The 23,538-nt window shown below is 36.2% G+C and overlaps 1 protein-coding gene, 1 long non-coding RNA gene and 3 pseudogenes across 7 annotated transcripts; 1 reads left to right on the top strand and 4 right to left on the bottom strand.

Moving 5' to 3' along the window:
• Positions 1–2,718: 2,718 nt before the first annotated feature.
• On the bottom strand, positions 2,719–3,393 carry LOC147485538 (uncharacterized). Its single transcript, XM_086573543.1, has one exon. It carries the CDS (start codon positions 3,391–3,393, stop codon positions 2,719–2,721), a length of 675 nt encoding a protein of 224 aa, XP_086429669.1.
• A 1,999-nt stretch (positions 3,394–5,392) lies between these two features.
• LOC147485537 (clathrin light chain 1 pseudogene) lies at positions 5,393–7,027 on the top strand (annotated as a pseudogene). The gene is made up of 2 exons (XR_015202737.1): positions 5,393–5,606; positions 6,488–7,027. The product of XR_015202737.1 is annotated as a clathrin light chain 1 pseudogene (transcript).
• A 167-nt stretch (positions 7,028–7,194) lies between these two features.
• Positions 7,195–9,973, bottom strand: LOC147485536 (protein FAR-RED IMPAIRED RESPONSE 1 pseudogene; annotated as a pseudogene). The gene is made up of 3 exons (XR_015202736.1): positions 9,303–9,973; positions 7,561–9,169; positions 7,195–7,461 (listed from the first exon to the last, which is right to left on the bottom strand). The product of XR_015202736.1 is annotated as a protein FAR-RED IMPAIRED RESPONSE 1 pseudogene (transcript).
• A 1,850-nt stretch (positions 9,974–11,823) lies between these two features.
• LOC147485535 (uncharacterized) lies at positions 11,824–17,238 on the bottom strand. Of its 4 annotated transcripts, none has more exons than XR_015202615.1 (3): positions 16,277–17,238; positions 14,166–16,122; positions 11,824–14,004 (listed from the first exon to the last, which is right to left on the bottom strand). It is a non-coding gene; the product is annotated as an uncharacterized LOC147485535 (long non-coding RNA). The 4 variants fall into 4 exon arrangements; XR_015202617.1 differs by having other exon boundaries at positions 11,824–14,510; positions 16,059–16,122; XR_015202616.1 differs by having other exon boundaries at positions 11,824–14,478; positions 16,059–16,122.
• Positions 17,239–18,638: 1,400 nt separating this feature from the next.
• Positions 18,639–23,538, bottom strand: part of LOC147485531 (protein NRT1/ PTR FAMILY 5.6-like) — a 41,266-nt pseudogene continuing 36,366 nt past the window's right edge.

Here is a 23,538-nt window from a genome sequence, read left to right as displayed (position 1 = left end):
GTATGCAGAAATATTGTTAGAGATTCAAGACCGAAAGTTAGCCATTGTTTGTATTTGTTCCAAAAACCATCACCATTCAGATTCCCAAAACCCAATGATGAGGAGGAGAAAGCAAGTTTCACAGTAGATTACCTCATAAATAAGTGTGGGTTAACCTTAGAATCAGCTCTCAAAGCTTCCAAAAAAGTTGTTATCAAGAAATCCACAATTGCTAAACCTAACTCTGTTCTGTCTCTCTTCAAATCCTATGGTTTCGCTGATGCCCACATCTCAAAACTCATTGCCTACGACCCTCGACTTCTCCTAACCTCTCCGGAGAAAACGTTGAAACCCAAGCTTGAATATTACAGTAACATTGGCATTTCAGGACCCAATCTTGGTAAACTCCTATCCACGGACTCAAATTTGTTGACATCAAGCTTACAGAAGAGAATTGTCCCTTCTGTCGATATCCTTAAGAGCCTCGCACCCACAGATGATAGATTCACCATCATTCTTAGTCGGGTTGCTCGGGTGCTCTATAATGTAGAAAGGGTATTGGGACCGAACATCGCCATCCTGCGATACCATGGTGTCCCTGAATCCAATATCTCAATGTCCTTGATGACAAGCCCTCAAGCTTTGTGTAATAAATCTGCTCGTTTTCATGAATTGCTGTTGGAGATCAAGAAAATGGGATTTAGTCCCAACACTAAATTTTTCATGAAAGGCCTAAGTATCCGTTTGCAAATTAACAAGACTACATGGGAAGTGAAGTTGGTGGTTTTTAGGAGTTTTGGTTGGTCCGAACATGAATTTATCTCTATGTTCAAGAAGTACCCCATCTTCATGCGGTATTCAGTGGAAAAAATAAGATCAGCATTAGATTTTCTTATGAAGAGCTTGAATTGGACTCGACTTGATGTTTCTAACAACTCAAGTGTCTTACATTTAGCTTGGAAAAGAGAGTCAAACCAAGAAGTTACGTACTTCAAACTCTGCTCTCAAGGGGCTTGATAGGTAAGAATGTTATTGGAAAGGCATTAAGAGTAGCTGAAGACATCTTCTTGAAGAAGTATGTGATTGAGCATCATCATGAGATACGAGAACTGCTTGAGGAATACCAACAAAAGATGGGGACTCGAGGTTTACACATTGTCTCCATGGAATATGGATGTAAGACTGAGAAACTGTAGAATCTGTACTTCACAGTTTATAAAGAACTTCTCAAGTTCCATGGCACTTGTTTGCAGAAACTTTTGCCTTCGTAATATGTTATTATGATAATGCAGTGTCTTCAAAAGTTTTCCGTTTGGCCGCTCATCATATCTGACTTTTTTCTGAGATTATTTTGCTCTATTTGGGTATCAGGAAGAAACTTTTGAATTTTATTACGAGCACCATCTTTGAGAAGTTTGCCTTGTGTTTGTCAGGTCAACTTCTTTTGTGTATGTGTTCATGATCCACTGAAATTCCAAACCAATAAATCAATTTTCTTGACCCTATGTACTTATCAATTTCAAGTAGCAGTGTGGTACCTCTGTGAATAAGTAGTCCTTTTGTAATACTGTGAATCAACACACATCGTAGTATTTGAAAATATCGTTTAAAGTTTTCACCATAGTACACACCTCATACTATCATAGCTTATTACTTAAGGGTAATCTCCTCGAGGAAGACGGGGATGACAGCAGAGCTGAAGAAGAAGAAAAAATGCGAAGCTTGTGTCACCTCAAAATACGCAGTCTGGTATAGTGCTGTGGTTCAAAATCTCAGATGGTAGTAAGGACTTGCGCTGTGGACAGAAGGATGGACACCGAAATAGCTTCCTGAAGCTTGAAAGTGTCCTTTTTCTCAGCGTGGAGGACCATTTCTCCAAATTGTATGATGGGTTGAATGATTAACCACTTAACCAGTGAGTTCGTAAAGTCAAGTTAGTTGTATCTAGAGTATTTGGAGATGGCGCAGTTGTTTATAACTGAGATGGTGATTAACTGCACAAAACTCTCGACTTGATCAGTCAAGATACTGAACCTCTTCTACTCCTTTTCATTTCACCCAACTGACTTGAGCTATTTTTCTTCCAATTATTTTCTTCTGTTTTTTCTTTTTCTTCCAATCATTTTCTTCTCATTTATGCCATTCATCATTCTTACCAGTGAGAATGCAACTCATAACAAAAGTAATGACCATAAGAATTGACAAAAAAACATTTTCTGGGAATGGTCACTCAAAACTATAAGATAGATATACAAACTCACCTTCAAGGCATTAAACTGTGTTTAGTCATACTTTTCTTGTTGTTAACACAAAAATCCTTTCTTGCATTAATTAAATCTTTACGAATTTTCCAACTGAGCAACAATTACCCAAATAGAAAAATCACTCTAGGCCTTTGAGTGACAACTTTACATGCAAATGAGTACAATTTTCACAATTCAAACTTATTGTGCCTTACATTTCATCAAATGCCAAGAACCAGACAATCACAAAAACTGAATCTTTAGTTTCACGTTACGACTTATGCTTATAACAATTAACTCAATTTTTTAAGTAAACCACAACACAGACGTCTGCGTTGGAAGCTTGCAAGAAATCCATTATGCTCGGTAGGGAAAAACAAATAGAATTCACAATAGAAGAAGTTACAAGTTAAAAACAGAGATCTTGATCCAAATCATCCGTGTATATGTGAAAGCACGGAATGGTAGTCCAATGATTCACAGAATACTAATAAAGTTAAGTTGGCATCTCTAGGCGACATAGAGGACAAGTATTTGTCTTCTTTAACCAGGGTTCAATGCAGTGCTTATGATACATATGCGAGCAAGGCATTACTGTAACGTCGACTCCTATTAAATACTCATCCAAGCAAACTGCACATGGTTCTCTCCTTGAGTCTTTTTTGTCAAACTTCTTGGACTTCAATGCTTCAACAGAAGATGGCGCCGCAGGTACTAGTTTGTTTCCACTGGCTTCTTCCATCAACTCCAAAAGAGACTGCAGAAGCCGATCATCTTGCTCATCACATATTACTGTCCTTGTAACTTCTATTGGAATAACAATGACAAATTCTCTAGGATTTAGTCCCTCAATTGCGTTTGCAGCTTCCTCACAAATCCATGATATATATTGCTGGATTAGGAAAGATACCTCAATAGGATAAGACTGAAGAACAAACCCGAGATGAGGAATGTGTTGAGCAACATTACTTTTACGCAAGAAGCTGAATCGAAGTCTCTCTGAGTTTAGACGACCATCAATTGTAGTGCATTGGTCTACTACGGTTATGCCCACTTTGATGATCACACATGAATCATTCACGTTCTCCACATGATCCTGTTCGCACCAAACAGCTCCATATTTTCCAACCCTTACCCTATAATGCTCGACGGGCAGGTGATCACTAGACATGATGTTTCTTTCTTTTTTTCGTTAAATCAACAAAAATTTGAATAGACAAAGAAGAAATAACTAATCCAACAGATTACTAAAAGTTAATTAATCTAATTTTTCAGTAGGAAACCAAGTTTTTTTAGTAGCAAAAGTGTATTTTTTTTTTCGATATTGGTAATTTGATTTTTTGTAAGGAGGAAAGAAAATAGTATTTGAAAGGAGTGAGCCTCACGGCATAATATGTATATTTTTTTTCCGAACTTTGTCCGTAAAAGTACCATCAAGTTTGCTCCATTGCCGAAATTTGTTTCGATATATTGAGGTAAAAGAGACCTTAATAAAAATATCGGTCGAAATATTGTCCACCAGGGTTTGAGTTCGGTTGTTTAAAGAAAGGAGGCAGGCGCTGTTATCTGTAAGTTCCAATTAATAGATTGTTTTCTCTACAATGTTTAATCATTTTGGAGGATTGCTAGCGTCCTGACCCTATAAAGGGGTAGGACCATTCTCACCCGCTAAAAGACGAGAAAGAAAACAAGGGTAATGTTTCAACCGGTGAAATCTTTCCAAAGTTCTCACTTGGGCTTAAAAAAAAAGAGGAAAAAAGAGAAGAGATCGAACAGAGAGAAAAACCGAGTTATCTTCTTCGTTCTATTTTTTCAATTTTTATCTCCAAGACTATCGAACAGGGTTGCGAAGAAATAAATCCCGACAAGTCGGCAACTACCGTATTCCTTTCTTCTAGTTCTCATGACTTTGAAAGCATCCGCCCCCAATCAAATTTCATTTGGTATGTATTCCAAATAAATAAACTTCTCAACAATTTCATTTCGGTTGTTGTGACTTTGTTAAAGGTGTTTACTTTGCTGTGAATTGGAAAAATGTTTACTTTGTTGTGATGTTTCTGTATCTTCTTGTTTATTTTTTTTAGGTGAATTTCTTTGGTTGAGTTTTATTTTTGTGTGGCTGGGTCTTTAGCTCAAATTGGAAGAGCACTTGAGAAATTCAAGACGAACTTAAATATCTCAAGATGATGGTGGTTCAAATCCACCAAGACCCATTGATATCTAAACCATAGAACTGTAACTCTGTAACACTATTTCACTGTACCTAGCAACACTGCTGGTAATACTGCCATAAAAACAGCAATTTCCTATACCTACCAGTTTTGGATGCTAACTGACTCCTTGCATCTTATTGTACTTTGTATAAATGTATGATCATATTTCCTTTTAAATGTGGTTTCAGTTGTTTACGTGGTTCTTTTTAAAAGAAGGGATAGAATCCGAATCTTAGGAATACACAATTACACATACTTAGGATTGGTTACTTGCAATCATTGTTCACTTTGAATAATCTCCATGTGTATTGGATTTTAAGTTTGATTCTTAGCATCTTGTGTAAACATTTATTATATTTGATGGATTTAGCCTATATATCTTCTTGATTTGGATGTATAAATTTCTGAACTGCCTGAGAAATGGTGTTGTTTTGGATGTTAAAACTAGATAGGTTCTCTGAAAGGGATTTACCAACTTTAGGAAATTTATACCATATAAAAGATGACCAGAAGGGGGTATTTTTGGGTGAGAATAGTAATCAATGTCTGTATAACTGTTTTCCTTCATATGTTCCCTTCTTCGCGCTCTTGTCTTTCCCTTGCCATTTGGGGTCCTTAGAGCTTTTACGTTATACTCCTCCAAGGTCTCCCGGTCTAGCTTTACTACTTTCCATTCTCTTTCAGGATTAGTAGCATCCAGATTTTTTAGACTCCAATAAGCACCAGTTTTAAGCCTCATTTATCTGATATTCAGGAGGTTTTGGTTGTTCACACTTCACCCTTATAGTAGTATTATTCACACCACCAATGTAGGATGACTGCACGGCCACAACCATCTAGTCAGAATCAGTGTTTTTTTTTTAGCTTTCTGACTTCTGCTGCATAAACTTTGTAATGCCTATTTATTAATACTTTAATATACATTTAGATTGTTCACTTGATTCTATCCCCGAAGCACCTGATTGCCTGGTATTCACATTTGTATGGGTTTGATGTACGCGTTCTCTTTTGTTACAGACTAAATGCAATTCATCTTGAAGAGAAGGAGAAACAGGAGAAAGACATGAGAAACCAGATACTTGATGAAGCAGAGGAGTACAAGCGATCTTTCTATGAAAAAAGGAAACTTAATTGTGAGACTAACAAGACTAATAACAGAGAAAAAGAGAAGGTAATAGCTTTTTCCAGTGCCTCCTTTTGTTCTACATACCTCTTCTTGTTCTCTCTTTTTCCTTTTTGGCTTCAACAAAAGTGACAAATGTATTGCTGAACCAAAAAGGGCAAAATGGATTTGATAGAATCTGAATATGAACTAAAAAGGCAATAAAAAGAGACTGAAGCTAAGCTCTCCCACCCAATACTTGGTCCTTAAATCTGAGGCCTCTAAATGATATACTTGTAGATGCCCATGAGCATGCCTATTCTTTCATCTATAGAAGACTCTACTCCTTTGGGGGTTTCAAATCCTTCAACCTGTTTGATTTGTATCAAGCCTTATATCACAACATATGGGATGTAATACGATTGAGAGGCAGTCTTGAGTCAGTTGTGAGTTGCACTCCCTAGGTTTCTATACAATCAATTATGAAGTAAGAAAAAACGCCAGCCAGGTTCCAGGACATCTACAAATATATTACCATTTATTTTCTGATTAAAAGGTGGGACAAGTGGTTTTTTCTATCAGCACAGATTTCCTTTGCACGCATCAGCATAACTTGGATGTAGAACCAGTAAAATTTGATTTTGCTCCCCCATCCCTTCGCCATTGTGCCTTCTATTTGGTCCTAAGTGGAACTCACACAATGCAGAATCACTACAGATGCCCTTGGTAGGTTATGGTATATTCCACCATCTCAGACCAACACATTATTGGATAGTATTTCTCCTCTTTTTAAAAATTTGCAGTGTGAGGATCCATCAGCTTACAACTCTGCAGTTTTAGCACAAGACTGCATCCAATGAGCTGTTAGAATAGGTCCCTGTTTTTCCCTTCTAGTTTCTCTACGTAAACAACTGATTACTTTAATTAAGTTCACATTGCCTTTGTAACAGCTATACTTGGCTGACCGAGAGAAGTTCCACAAAGAGGCAGACAAACAATACTGGAAAGCAATTGCAGAGCTTATTCCACATGAAGTCCCCAATATTGAGAAGAGGAGAGGAAGGAAAGATCCAGACAAGAAACCGTCAATTGTTTTTGTGCAGGGACCAAAACCTGGGAAGCCCACGGATCTTGCATGGATGCGTCAGGTACTCTTGAAGCTGAAGCACACACCCCCACCTCACATGATACCACCACCTCCTACACCTGCAAAGGATGGAAAAGATGCAAAGAATGGCAATGACGCACAAGATGGAAAGGATGCCAAGGACGCTAAAGATGGAAAGGATGCCAAGGGTGATGGAAAAACTGCACCGGATGCAGCTGGAGCAACTGCTGTAGGTACAGGTACTAAAGATGCTGTGGCTAATGGTACTCCTGGCGACTCTTCAAACAAGAGGCTGAACCAGCTGAGGATCAGCCAGCTACAAAGGCTGTGCCAGAAACTGCAGAGTGATTGCATACAACGGTTTTTCTATTTCAGTATTTGATTTCTTTCATATTCTTCTTTACTACTTAATTGAATCTCTCACTGCTTACTTCCTCATCCGTCATTCGTTACTGAGAATAAAAACAGCTAGGTATAGGAAATTGCATGGTCTTTGCTGATAAAACAGCACTGCTCTCGTATCATTGATCATGAGAATTAGAGAACTAGTTTTTACAAAATACTTAGTGTCCATATTGACATCGTCACAAAATGACTCTTGCACACTACAAAATTTACATCTTCTCACAAAAATATGTCGATTAATTGTATTTGTTCTGAGGTCTCATTTGTTCTTTCTTCTTCTTTAAGTATAAGGAGTCCATAAATCTTCTTCCAATCACCATTCACCAATCGTTACTGTCGCAAGCTTACTGCTATGTTGTAGTCATCACCATTTTCAGTTGCGAGAGCACTCAGTGGTTGTTGTTGTTGTACCTACAAGATATTCAAATTTGAAGTAACAAGCATCAGCTAACTAATAGCCTGTGTCAATAAAAAGGCTATATAGAATTGTAAACTTGTCAAGGGTCCCACCTCTTTACAGCTCTTGATGTTGTGGCCAGGTTGTTTACAATGACTGCACTTGTTTTTTCTTTCTTTTCCTGCTTGGCTCACTTCCACCCCAGTTTTGATTCTCTTAGATGGTCGACCTCTAGAACCTGTGGATACTGGATCGTGTACTGTTACGGTGGGCGTCATGCCTTCAACTTGATATCCATCTTGAACTTTTTGCGGTGAAGAACCCGTGACATTATCTAAAGATGACAACTTCTCAGCTGCTTCTTTCAAAATCTGTTTTACAAGTATGTACTTGTCTTTGGATGTACAACCTTCTTCAGCAAGTTTGATACAGCCCACACATAAGTCACTAAAGCATTTCGCTTTAAACTCGGATTATCCTCGTTTACGATCTAGTAGAATTTTCATAAACGATATCCAAAGATTTTGCATCCTTACTCCAACGTTTCAGTACATAGTGAGGTGGGATCTCATACACACCTTTTGCAAATAGAACAACCATTGCGTGTCTGCACAGAAAACCTTTGAACTCGTATAGATGACAAATACAAGAAACGTTGGTTTTTGAGTCATCCCACACAACTGTGTATTCCTTCGTTCTCTTTTTACCGTTTGGCTTCACTACCAACTCTTGCACTACATGTATTTCCTTTTCCCCATCTAGCTGAACTGTACCTCTATTACACGAAGGAATTCGTAATATTTCCTCTTGGAATTTCTTGAATATTCCAAATGTGTATATAGATGCCATCTGAGCTTCATAAGGCGACGTTGTCTTCAAATATGGGGATTTTTGGCGAGTCTCAAAATCTGCTTTCTCTTCATCATTGTATCTCTTTTGTAGAGCTAAATTGTATTGATCTACGAATTCCTTCAAACAAGTCTTACGGTTTACATAATCATCGAAGAAAGAATTTATGCTTTCACTTCGTTGAGACGTTGACATTCCTGCAAAAAAAGTATTATTCAAGCACACCGGAACCCACTGTGTATGACATTCGAACAATGCTAAAAGCCATTCATGATCACCAAGCTCATATGTTTCAATCAGTTTTTTCCACCGTCTTTCGAACTCGTCGACTGTCAATGAATCATAAATGCACTTGTTAAACTCATACATGAAGGTCGGATTGGCTACACAAACACTGCCCAATTTCTCAGGTACTTTCTTCAGAATATGCCACAAGCAAAAACGATGGCGTGTTGTTCCTGGAAAAACTTCTTTGATTGCTGCTTTCATCGCCTGGTCTTGATCCGTGATAATGGCTTTAGGAGCTCTTCCTTCCATTGCAATCAACCATGTTTTAAAGACCCAAACAAAAGATGGTATAGTCTCATCCGTTAGTAAAGCACATCCAAGCAACACTGATTGCCCGTGGTGATTAACTCCTACGAATGGGGCAAATTTCATGGAATATTTGTTAGTCAAGTATGTAGTGTCAAAAGTAACAACGTCACCAAAGTGTGCATAAGCCATCCTTGACTTGGCATCTATCCAGAAAACATTCCTCAAGTGTCTCCCTTCATCTAGCTCCATAGCATAAAAGAAGCGAGGATTTGAAACTTGTGAACGCAGAAAAAATTCATAAATGATCTGCGCATCCCCAGTTGACATTGATTCTCTCTTTTCTTTGTCACGAAAATTTCTAAGATCTTTATCCGCGGAAAGTCGATTTTTCACTCCACCCCGATTGCTTCACCATTGTTGCCATGATCTTCGGAACACCTACTCCTATTGATGAGAGAGTTCTAATTACGTTCTTTTCCGGTGTGTTAATCTTCTTTTGTGATCTGAAAAAGCGTGAACTATCCGGTTCCACTTCATGATTATGCTCTTTAACAATATCAAGCAAAATCCACTTTCCATTAGTGAGTCTCTTCATCTTCATCATTGCCTTACAATCTGTCCTTGTGTTCGGTCGTGGGTTTTCAACTCCTTTTGCAGCACGTTTTTTGCCTTCTTTAGAACACACATAAGTCCTACCAATCACATCATTGTTCAGTTTCGAATGCTTCATGTGCTGTCTACGAATACTAAAGCCAATAATCTTCGCATAGTCATTGTAACATTTATAAGTTTCTTCTTCAGATTCAAATTCCAAACCAACATAGGGATCTACTATTGCATTCTCATTTTCGGCGAACTCCTTGTCAATTTCACCGTCAGCTTCTTCCATGTAAACATTAGTCTCTTCACTTCTAATGCTGTCATTGAAGATGGACTTCTCCACAACCACGTTTCCATCAATGTATATTGCATCATCCATTATTGTTTGTTCAAAACTCAAGTGTCTTGGACTATCCATGGCGTCAACGTAATCCATATACTCTGTTCAATATAGATAAGATTAAAAAATTTAGTAAATTATCTAAATTCTATTTCATTGATGATAAACTGAAAATAAACTTGCTAACTAGATACCTGATAAGCACAACATTGATTCAAAACAATAAAGTACATCATTGCTAACATTTTTTTTTGCTCAACCAAAACAAGAACAATGACTGCAATAAATTGTTCCTAATTAAATATGACTCAATTTCGATGAAATTCAATGGGGACACTCAAGGATAGGAGAGACGGAGGAAAACCCAAACAATTATCAAATAGAAATGAGAGTGCCATCATCCAAGTTAAAGCCTCATGGCAGTAGCTACTAATTTGAAATATTTGATGACTGAATGTTCAATCTTTTTATCTCTGTAAGTGGTGCTTGCTTGCTGGGGTTGCTTTGATATCCACTGCGCTACGCTTGTGCCATAGCGATCCCAAGTGAAACTACCATTTAAATTTTTCTATAATGTATACCAGTGAAAATGAGGGGAGAGAAGAAGCAGACAAAGTACCTCATACAAATTACCTTTTCCCATCAGGTTGTCTGGTTTCGCGCCACTGGCTAAAACCCTCAAGCTTTTTTTTTGAGTTTCTTTTTGTTTTAAGCTTTTTTTTATGAGTTTCACTAATTAAAATGGTAAACTTATGGAATAGGTCAACACGTATTTTATTTCGACAGGTGAGAATGGTCCTACCCCTTTAAGGGTCAGGACGCTAGCAATCCTCGACATGAATATTGGCAGTGTGAACTCTTGTTAACCAGTGTGAACTCTAAACTAAAATTGTTTGCATTTTACTTGTTTCCATTATACTTGTTTGCATTTTACTTTTGGCTAATATTGGCGTTAGCACACGCAGTCAGTTCTACCCATGTCAATCAACATTAAATTTTGGTTGTAGAGTTATTTTAATGCTTGAATATATGTTAATTGAGTTATCAAAATACGTTCAGCCTTGCTTCAGGATTTCTCTTTATAATAATCCTTATTAGTATTATTATTACTAGCAAACGGGCACATGCGATGCACGTGCTAGCCATTTGATTTGATTAAAGTTCTTCTGATGAAAATTGAATTGTCCTATCAATTTCCTAAAATATCGTACTATTTGTTTTCAATTTTTTTGTTAGTTGATAACTTTTTAGTTACTTGTTCTAGTTTCAAAAATATTTAAGGTACACAACTTTGCTATATGCTAAATCTTAATCGCATTGATTAACATGGTTTGTAAGAGAAGAAAATAAATAGACATAGGATTCATGGCATGCAAAAGTAATAATATATTAACAACGTAGATATAATGCTGACAATGTGCAACAAATTACATGTAACTAATCTTCAATTTTCATGCCTTATTGTTAGGCGTTTTCTCTATCATGAGCAGGTAACTTGATTTTGTAAAACTCCAAAACATAGGCCAAGTCCAAAACTACTCTGCTAGCTAGTTTCATGAGAATGTATGTCCCAGCAAATGGCTAGACTCCTCCAAGAAGCATTTTCCTCGGGAGTTCCAGAGCAATAGTTTTGGCCTTGACATGAGCTCTATGAAGGCTACATGATATGACATACCCTCGTTTGCTACAGCTTAGAAACATAAATTTTCTTCACAGTCTCCGCATTACTCTTAGATTGCAAACAATTAAACTACTGTGGATATGAACGAAGACAATTGCTAGTTAGAGTAATGTCTCTTCGATCTAACCATTAATCGATACCTGGCATCAATAACAACCATGCACGACAATGTTCTTCCAAGTTTTATTGTCAATTTACCACTGAACCCCATGCCAGGAATCATAGGATCCACAATATTTCAAAGGTGTTGGAGACTTTTAATGCTAACAGTAAGAGCATAAATCAAAGCTTTTACTAATTAATAGTTTCTAAATAAATGTAGCATAATTTACAATTATACAAAAACAGCAAAGAAATATGGGAGAAATATGTGTAAATGTGTAATTGTAAACTTGTTCTTTCCATATTGTAATATGAAATTAAGTCTTGTATATTCACAGAACTACAGAAGGTACTTGTTATCAGAGTTAGTGGATTTCCCTTTTCCCCTGACCAAATGAAACAAAAACAGTCTTAAATGCTAAGTAAATCAATTATACAATTCAATCTAGACATACGCTGAATCAGTTTTCAAACATTTTCCATCTTGGAGATGTTCTAAGAGCCTAAAATCTAGCGGAACTTGTTTTGTACAAAGATTGCAACACCACACTTGCCACAATTGAAACCTTCGCAGAGTTCAAATGCAACATTGCCAGTTATAACCTTCGGAGCAGATATCTCCTGAACAATGCAAAGCTTCTTAAGACTTCGTACAACATGGCCGATGGACATAATACAACATCTGTTCTCACCTTTAGGGCAGTTGGTAACCAATGAGTTCGATCTCATATAGGGCTATCATTACTTTAGCATTATCATTGTCAACAATAAGCCTTAAAGGTCCTGTCAGGGTGACCTGTAAAGAGTCTGGTGAAGTACTTTGAAAGGAAGTCGACACAGATTATTATGATAATACTGTCAACAATAACCATAATACAAATAAGAGTACAAAATCAACATATTACTCTCAAGGATGTACATATATTAAAACGAAAGCAATGGAGGAAAACTAAACTTGCGTATGAGGGTAAAAAAGAGTGGGAAACATCAGTACATTACTTTATTTACTATGGACTATACTTCTTGTTTAGTTACAATATAGACTTCTTATTAGTCTCTATATACAATATACAGGTTCAGTAAGTGACTATGAACCCCCAAAAATACTTTCCTTACGGTCACATCAAATCCAACATTAAAAGGACCACTACTAATTTTTTTCTACAGAAGAAGTATTGAAGCCCAACGACAAACATTAATTTTATATCTGTGCTGTCAATTTATGTTATCCAAGTTTACATTTTGTCCAAGGCTATCCATGGTGATTAGTTTACATCTATAATGATGCATTAAACATAAAATGCATAATAGAGAGAGAAAAAATAAAATAAAAACTAACTATAATAATCCTTTAAAAAGAAGAGCCATATTAGAACTAATTTACATCCACAAAAATGCTGATTTCAATGGTGATGTACATCGGGGATTAGGAAGCAATGAAACTGTTAAGCAAAAGGGTAGATGGGAAAAGAATGATACATCTTTACAGAATGGTGTAACGGCAGGATATGATTGATGAGAGAATAGCATACATTTAAAACTGAAATAAGAGAATAACATACATTTAAAACTTGAGAAATTATCTTGACATGTATGAATTTGAATGCATTCATATTTCAGATGGCAACTTATGTTGGGAAAATACCACATATTGAGGAGTAAATAAAACTAAAAATTCTCAATAAACCGATGGGAATTATAACATTAACTCTGATCCTCTTGTCCATTCTACATCATCTTGACACCTAGAGAATCAGTGACTTTAACTAAAAAAATACATTGGAACGATTGTTCTGGGAAGAAGAAAAGTCATCCTTAGAATTGCATTATACGCAACCGGAACCATAACAGACAAAACCAAAAAAGAATGCAGTCAATATAGAAAATGAAAACACTTAACCGAGACCAGAAGTTGATAAATTTTAAGTTTGTTCCTAGTCAAACGGTCAAACCCACATAAGAATGGTAGGAAAGAACTAAAAGAGGGCGAGTGAAAGTGGATTAAACTTTGAAGCTAATTGAAATGAAACAACAATTGGATATCTGAAAATTTGTAAGATTTACATAACACCATTTGTCCATAGGTTAAACTGAAAAAGTAAATTAAACACTAATATCTGATAGTATGAACACTAATCTAACCCCTTCAATGGAATGCATCCATAGGGCAAGAGGATTTTTTTTTTTTGGAGATGGAAAGAGATGTCTTATGACAACATGAAACATGTACGCGAAACACAGACCCACAAAAGACTAGTAGATTCCCAGAGACGAAAATTTTCATGGAGCTAGCGCAATAAAATCATTCACAACAAAAGGAAGAAACTAAAAATGAAATTAAACATAAATTCTGAACTGTGTCATACATAGCTTGGTAAATGATCGCTGAACTAAGGAGAACACTATTAGTAATTGATAAGGCGCGCAAATGTACAATGATTGCTATCACTGTAGAAATAAAGAAATTTATAAGTAGAACGATAGAATGCTCCAAACCAATAGAAAGTAAACGATGTACTGAAAATAAGCCATGTTATCTGTAATCACTTAGATAAAATATTGAAATTAGAAAGAGGAAAATTGAAGAAACCTCTTCCTAGTGAACCAACCTTGTGCAGATCTATTAAGATGTTAACAATGGTTGTAATATTCTGATCCATCCCCACCTTCCATGTCATCAAGGTTTCTTCCATTCACCCCGCTTCATGTGAAATGACAATGAGTTATTGCATTCGGTTTGTAGATATTGTAGTCCCCTTCCTTGAATACCTTGGAGGCTTTATCCATAAGTCCATACTTGCAAAACACATAAGCAATTGCAATTGAAATGCTCTGCCTAATTTAACTGTTTTGTCGACTTCAATCATTTCCACCAAAGCTCTTCCGCTAGATATAATCCTCCTAGGCACAAAGATCTAGTGCCTGACATGGAGTATCTTTTATACTATTTTATACTACAATCAGAGTACAACAATAATTTTTTTGTTATTAAAAAGATGCTAATTGATTACCCATAACACCAAAAAACATTCAAAATTCAGCGTACGGTAAGTCCTACAACATGGAAGAGTGCTCCATTGATTATGAATGAGGCATGACCGATCACTGTCTTAGGGAGCTACTAAAATGCTCTACCAGAGACATGTTACTCGAGTCCAATGTCAACACCCTTTTTTTTTTTTATCGCAATTGAGGAGTTGAACCATATAGGCTTTTCATTAGGAGTCTAGTGCATGAAAACAATGCAGTGGAAAAGACCATGTGAGTTTTTTTGGAGATAAAACGAACAAAATACTACATCAAATGACAATTGACAACAAAGGAAAGTGTATTAAGCCTTCATCCAAATTGCCCAACTAACACTAGGCTAAAGTAATTTGCAAAACATCTCTAAGTAGTAAATAGTAAGTACGGAATAGGTAGCTCCTCACACTTCACGACTTTACCTGAGTAGCAGGGGACACTATCAGGATTCAGGAGCTATTGTGCGGAACAAAAAAGGATTAAAGCAAGAACAAATCCTAATGGTTGCTGCAAGGCAGCGATTCTGCCTTTGATTTTCTTAAAAATCATTAGCCAGTTTTCTCTCCTTCAACAGGTTTTTATAAGATTTGTGTTAGGCATTAAAAGCCCAATGTAACATGCGTGTCATAAGCAGGTCCTGGACCTTTCAATAAGTTTCTTTGACGGCATAAGATCACAGGGGACTCAGAAAAGATGGAGTTTCTATTCTGGAATATATACATGCCCCAAGCGCAGACCATTAACAGCCATAACATTAGTTTGGAGGTATTCAAAGTCAATATGTTAAATGAAATTAGTCACCTAAACTCTAAACAGAACTTGACTACTACAAACATGTAAACAACTCTTGCAGCGCTTGTGGGATGAAAAGAACTGGGCATTTTCCAGTGTTAGGATAAACAAATATTAGATTCATTGAATAACTCATTTATACCCTATGTACAATAATATATACAAATATGATAAATACATTCCCCACAATAACAAATATGATAAATGCATTCCTAACAATTACTAAACACTTGTAAAAGGGCATATTTTCCTAAGTTAGTAGACCTCGTGAAAGATGCGGTGGAATAGTAATATAATATAGTACGTTATACAACATCAGTATAACTCTTTATTTCCATCCTCCTTTATCTAGGCTTTGTACCATCAACAACGCAAGAATGCATTATTATATAACTTAATAACTTAATTAGTTATTAGTAACCATCTGATGATTCAAGAATGAAAGGAAAAAAACAATAAGCAAAGAAATGTCTAAGTTATAGAGTCACCCTATTGCAAGGCAACATATAACGAAGTGTAGACTGTAAAAGTAAAAAGCACTTAAATAAGCCTTGGAAAAAGGCGAAATAAATTGTACCAAACCAAAGTTGTAAACTGTGGAAACACAGGAATCTAAAGCATGAGTACTCTTAAACAAAAGTACATAAAGGAACGAACCCTACCAAAGTGAGTTCTTCTAAGCATACCTTAAAGAAGCCCATAATCCCAATTCGATTGACATTGTAATGAAGTATTATTCCTTTTGCCAACCTGTGTTTGACAAAATCATTAGACTCCAAAAAGAAAAAATAGGAAATCTTATATGTTAAGGCAGTTAAATCTTATCAGGCTTTTCTCAAACAACAAAAAATCATTTAGAAGATGAAGGTGGTGAAGAAGACACAGAGAAACGGGAGGAAAAAACCTGTTCGCGAAAAAGAAATGTTTTTTCTGCGATTGCTTGCAAATCAAAATCAGAAAATTTGAATAGAGTATTTGTTTCTTCACCGGTAGTGTTATGGACGAAGAGAGACGAAAAGAAAGTGAATTATCGTTTATTCATGAAAAAATTAGCGAAACGGTGCGTCGGGTTATTGTTTCAGGAACGGAGAAGAAAAACGAACGGTTTACTTTTTTTTTTAATTGGGAAAAACTGTGTCCTGAAAATGCTTTACATTACCCATTTACCCTTTTAGCGAAGAACAAAAAAAAAAGTGGTTGTCCAACTTTCCGGTACCCTTTGGATTAAAAATTTTGGTGTAAAACTTGGAATACGGGAACTAATTGGGAAATCTAGTATCCGCATTATATATAAGATTATTATTATTATTATTGTTATTTATCTATTTTTCTTTTGTTTTTTTGATGTTGTGAACATGTTACAACGTGATCCACAAACTCAATAACAACCTGGTAGGATTAAATTCTATCGTAAGATGTATTTAGTTTTATAAAAGGATGGGCTAGTCACGTGGATCAGTGGATGTAAGAAATGAGTTTTTGTTTTTACTTCTTGTTTGTCCTTGTAGTACGAGTTGCTTGAAAGGTATTCGTGTTTAACTGTATTTTCTTTCCTGAAATTTAAACTTATAGAGCAAGATGTTGGATATGAATTACGAAGTCTCTACCCTTGGAAGAATTTCTGACCTTACGACTGAGGATGAAATAGCTGAAATTGTGGGTAAGAAACCTGGTTTCATCATTGGGCTTGGGCATGGCGTGGAGCCAGTCTCATCTTCCTGGACTTATAATAGCTCAGAAATGGAAGAGCTTAGGAGGAGAGCAGAGACAGTGGAGAGACAGGCACATGGGTCTGATCAACTTGCTGATGAGCTCACCACTTGTTGACATGATACTGACCTTAGGGTTTAGGAGTTGCAGAGCTAGAAAGGTACTTCTGAAGTGAAACTGGAATTTCTTGCGTCATAGTTTACCGGTTTTTACCCATTCTGTAATTTATCTTCCATATTTTTCTAAATTTGCAGATTGGATACTTAAGCTTGGATTCCTAAGTGGGTATTTAGGAGGAGAGTAAACCTGAATGCATAATTGTTCTTGTTGGTTTCTTAAGTGGGTATTTAGGAGGAGAGTAAACCTGAATGCATAATTGTTCTTGTTGGTTTGTGGATTATGATGGACTAGTCGTTTTCCCATGGCCTGGTCCTTTGCACACGTAGTTAGAAGTTTTTTATTGGGCTGGCCTGGCCAATATTCAATTCTCTTGTGAGAAATAAGTTTTCGTGCTGACCAGATCCATACTCACTAGTAATTATTTTTTAGTTACAGTGAAGTAGGTAGTTTTTCTTAGTTGATTGTGAATTCATAAAGGTAGTGAGGTTGTCCTGGAGCAGGTTCTAATATAACATTTCTTGATGAATTGTGTAGGACTTCAAGCTATCAAATGATCATGTTAAATTTGGGACTGCAGCTTGTATCGTCTGTCAAAGTGTACTTCTAGCCTAGGTTTTAAATAATGGTATTGGTCTGGTGATCCCAAAGGTTAGTTATTTGTTCTTGTGGATTTTTCATTCAACATTTATTTTTGTACCATGTGTATGTATGTTGTTTTTCAAATGTCATGATTGTCACCCCTTATTCCAAATTTTTAATCACCCATTTAGTCGGATATGGGTCAGCGTTCATCATTTCTGTTGTGTTTCTGTGTTACTTGTATGTTTTGTTGCTTCCAAGAACGATAGATGATGGTATTTTATAACTAGTTTGGACCATAGGTCCATAAGCCTTCATTCAGTACTTGACTCAAACTTGAAAATTTTTAAAACTACTAAAACCGATATAAAGATATATAATCGATATATATTAGATATAAAAGGATAGAACTTGGTTAACGGTTTGACTTTTGGCCCAGTTGACCGATAAAACGATATATCCGATATATCATTATATATCGGTGATATTTTCGATATATTCGATTTTTGATTTTTTGAATATTATCAAAAATAGGCAAAAATCTCTCCGACATATCGATATATCCGATATATATCTTTTTTTGGCCTCTCCGATATATCCTAATATCCCGAAAAATTGGGCCTTGGTTTGGACCATAGGTCCATAAGCCTTCATTCAGTACTTGACTCACTTGTATCTGCCTAACTACTAAAAGGGGTGGTATGTAAGTAATAGTATTACTAAAAGGGTGTCAGTGTGTCAGTACTTCAATTTCTGATTTTAAAACTCTATCTTCGATCGCTTCAAAAATGATTTTTTGTGCAAACAATCTTTATCAAGAGTCTTACTTTGTTATGTTGATCTATTTTTCCAGGGAGAAACATATGGTTAGCCAGTTATTGTGGGACTTGTGATGTATTTGCAAAGGGGTTTGCTGAGAAAGTAACATGGATGGTATTGGTATTATATAGTTTGCATAGGATTTAGTGATACAATGGATCCATAACCTCAAACTGGTAGAACACTCAAATAATTGAGAGGTTGATGGTTCGAATCTATCTAGATCTAATTCTATTTTTAATTATCAATTTAATAAATTTAATTTAATTTAACCCAAATGGCAATGTGGTGAACCATATATGGAGCATATTAAGAAGAAGTTTCAATTCCTCAACTTTGGTCACTGTGGCTGATCTCCAAGGATTTTGCTGTTGCTCCATTGTACATCCTGTTTCCTTGTCTTCTTTGTGAAAATAATATTTAAAAGAGCACAAGAAAATTAACTCCACTAAGCTTATATTTATTCATATTTCGGTTCGCAAAATTAATTGGATGTACTCGTTAGATCATAAGAAACATCTTCGATCATTTAATGATGTGCATTGTGTAAATATCAGCTGGTCCCACCTGAAACATACCAAGTTGAGTGGGTTTAACGGCAGGGGCGGATCCAGGATTGCCACTAACATACACTACAAATAGGTTTTTTGGAGTAAATTATACACTATTGTAATTAGTATTTTTTTTTACGGAAAAGTTGGGCTGCATCCCCCCGGATCCACCCCTGTTTAACGGTCTCAATAACCTCATCCGTCGTAATTTTTGACATCGATTCTGTTAAGAATATACAACTTAATTGTACTTAATCTTTACCAATTACCAAACTATACAAACTTTTTGTCTTGTAAGTGTCTTGTACTTCTTAATTAAATCCGAGCCTAGTGTAGATACACTATGTCCTTAAGACAGATTTTCCCCCTCACGGGGCTTGAAGGTTGATGGGAAACTGTCTCCCAAGATAGAACAAATTTCTTTCTATAGAAAACTAGCACTTCAATTCTATAGAATCAGCGAACACAACATAATATTTGACTAAGAACAGAGGGAGAAGAGAAAGATCAGAACTCTGTGTGATCTGGTGTCCTTTTCTCTCCAAATTCATCCACTATTTATAGGTGAGTGGTGCCTCTTCGAAACAACACAGTGACTCTTGGGAAAAAGTAAGCAACTCTTTGAAAAGTCACATGTTTCGAAAAGACACACCATTTCTAAGGCATAAAAGCATTGTTTGAACCGCCTATTTGAAAAGGTCACACCTTTTCGGCATGACGACAATTGTTTGAACCAAAGGCACATTTCGAAAAGGTCGCACCTTTTTCGCATAATGCAATTGTTTTGAACAAGTGTATCATTTTGAAAAGGTTTTTCTCACATTATGTATTGTTTTCAAAAAAACCCATTTCATCTCAAGTGGGGTAACTTAGGAGACAAACTACTCATTCATATTTTAATGGATTTGTGCAAATTCATTTTTCTAACAATCCCCCACATGAATGAAAATTTGGCTTCTTCTATCATAAACATCGGATTTCTATTCTTTTACAAATGAAAAGATACTGCATCGGTCAAGTAGCATGGGAGGCCTTGAACTTGCCTTAGTGAAAGATAATCGGATTTAATTGGACGATCAATATACTTCAATTAATGTCCTTGAACTGTCAGCCGTTTGTATAAACCTAGACAATCATCTTCACGCAGTACCTTCTCGAATACTGTTGGTTCTCACATTTGTGTTCATTTTGGCCTTGAACACTTCTTGGTTTCAGATAGTGTTTTTAAGATATTTGCCTTTAAAATTCTCATAGAAGCGGCCCCACTTCACACTAACATAGGTGATTCTATAAAGAGTATCATGCAATACTCCACTTGGATAATATAACTTTCCAAGATATAATAAATCATTAAAAACTTGACTTATCCTGGTTCTCACGGCAGATATGCACTGTCTTATATAGGAATGGGTTAGAGTATAATATTATTCTCCAGTGCTAACTGAGTCACAAACATAATTCAGTTGGCCCATTGAACCTAGATCTTGGGATCTCCAGTCAACTAGGTTGGTTTTTCCATTATGATGACTCTTGGTTGATTATCTCAAAGGCTTTAAGCCCATTCCCCTTGATAATCTTTCTACTTGCTCTCTTGTTAAACCTTTTGTAAGTGGATCCACAATGTTATCTTTTGACCTTACATAGTTGATTGAGATAACTCCATTTGAGAGCAATTGTCTAACGGTATTATGTCTACGACGTATGTGTCGAGACTTCCCGTTATACATGCTACTCTGTGCTCTACCAATAGCAGATTGGTTGTCACAGTGTATACACACTGCTGGCACAGGTTGAGCCCAGGTTGGAATATCCTCTAAGAAATTTCGAAGCCACTCTGCTTCTTCTCCAGCCTTGTCCAATGCTATGAATTCTGATTCTATAGTGGACCTCGCTATGCACGTTTGTTTTGAGGATTTCCAAGAAACAACTGCACCTCCAAGTGTAAAGACATATCCACTTGTAGACTTTGAGTCTTTAGTGTCGATATCAATTAGCATCATGATACCATACGAACAATTTGGATATCTTGTATAGTGCAAACCAAAATTCGAGTATACTTTAAGTATCCCAAAACTCTCAATATGGCGGATCCAATGATCTCTGCCGGGATTACTGTCGATATATCGACTTAGCTTGCTCACAGAGTATGCCATGTCAGGCCTTTTACAGTTCATGACATACATTAAACTACCAAGTATACGAGAGTATTCTAGTTGAGATATGCTATCTCCAGTATTTTTGGCTAAATGAAGATTTACGTCAACTGGTGACCTTTTTGGTGTGATGTTATATTTCTTGAACTTGTCAAGAATCGTCTCAATGTAATGAGATTGTGATAGAACAAGTCCATCCTCCATCCTAGAGATCTTAATTCCTAGGATAACATCGTAAATGACACCTAAATCTTTCATGTCAAACTTACTAGACAACATTTGTTTGGTAGATTTTATGACATCCATATTACTACCCAAAATTAGCATATCGTCTACATAGAGACAAACAATGACGCATCCCTTTTGAGTGCTTTTGACATAGACACACTTGTCACACTAATTTATTTTGAAACCGTTTGACAACATTGCATTGTCAAATTTCTCATGCCATTGTTTAGGTGCTTGCTTTAATCCATATAAAGATTTAACAAGCTTGCAAACTTTCCTTTCTTGTCCAAGAGCAATAAACCCTTCGGGTTGTTCCATGTATATTTCTTCATCTAACTCACCATTCAAGAATGCCGTCTTTACATCCATTTGATGTATCTCAAATCCATGTATTGATGCTATTGCTATTAGCATCCTTATGGAAGTTATTCTTGTAACTGGAGAGTAAGTGTCAAAATAATCAATCCTTCCTTTTTGTCTAAAGCCTTTGACCACAAGTCTAGCTTTATACTTGTCGATTGATCCATCAGTCTTAAATTTCTTTGTGAATATCCACTTATATCCCAAAGTCTTGGAACCTGGTGGTAAATCCACCAATTCCCATGTATGATTTTGCATTATGGATTCAATCTCGCTATTTATTGCTTCTTTCCAATAAGTAGCTTATGGAGATGACATTGCCTCCTTGAACGTTTGAGGATTATTTTCTAACAAGTATGTTAGAAAATTAGGTCCAAAAGACGTTGACGTCCTTGACCTTTTGCTACGTCTAGGTGCCTCCTCAATTTCACTTTGTGTAGGATGGTTACTAGTTGTAGCATCTAAAGTTCACTTTGTTGAACTTGACTCTATACACATGTTATACGGAAATGTCTTTTCAAAGAATGAAGCATTCCTTGACTCTATAATTGTATTAACATGTATTTCTTGAATCTCTTATTTATGAACCAGAAAACGATATGCACTACTATTGTTTGCATATCCAATGAATACATAATCAATAGTCTTGGGGTCCTATCTTCACCTTCTTAGGTTTAGGGACTTCCACTTTAGCAAGACACCCCCACACTTTTAAGAATTCGTAGGAAGTCTGATGACCTTTCCACAATTCGTATGGTGTTTTAAGCGTCTTCTTGTTAGAAATCTTGTTGAGAATGTAATTGGCGGAAAGCAAAGCTTCCCCCCACAAATTCTGGGGTAAACCAGAACTTAACAACATAGCATTCATCATCTCTTTTAGAGTTCAGTTTTTGCGTTCCGCAATACCGTTTGATTAAGGTGAATAAGGAGCCGTAGTTTGATGAATGATTCAATGTTCAAAATAGAAACCTTCAAAAGGTGATTCATATTCACCTCCTCTATCACTCCTTATAGCCTTAATCTTTTTGCTTAGTTGATTTTCAACTTCAATTTTATAGTGTTTGAACACTTTAATTGCCTCATCTTTACTTCTCAACAAGTAAACATAACTATATCTAGTGCTATCGTCAATAAAAGTAATGAAATACTTTTGACCACCTCTAGTTTGCACGTACTTAAGATCACATATATCTGTGTGTATTAAGTCTAGAGGTTCAGTACTTCTTTCAATGGAATGAAAGGATGATCTGGTCAACTTGGATTCTACACAAGTTTCACATTTATGGTGTGGGTCTATTTTTAATTTTGGTATATATTCCAAATTAATTAATCTACGCAAAGTATCATAATTAGCATGTCCTAATCTACCATGCCATACATGTGAAGACTCAATCAAGTAAAGCAGAAGATTCAACTTTATTGGCTCTTTTGGTATAATAGTAAAACAAGACATCCTAAAGAGCCCATCCCGAAGATAGCCCTTTCCCACCTAATACATCATTCTTAGTTAGTACAAATTTATCGAAACAAAGACTAACTTAAAGCCATTCTTGCTTTCGGCAAATGACCGTAAACCAAGTTCTTGCGAATGTCAGGCACATAGAGCACTTCATTCAGAGTTAGTTCCTTCCCAGAAGTCAACCTCA

This window comes from Coptis chinensis, chromosome 7 (assembly GCF_015680905.1).
Source record: "Coptis chinensis isolate HL-2020 chromosome 7, ASM1568090v1, whole genome shotgun sequence".
In the NCBI taxonomy this organism is placed as follows: Eukaryota; Viridiplantae; Streptophyta; class Magnoliopsida; order Ranunculales; family Ranunculaceae; genus Coptis; species Coptis chinensis.
Note: the sequence above shows the minus strand (reverse complement) of the source record. Positions and strands in the feature narration are given on the sequence as shown.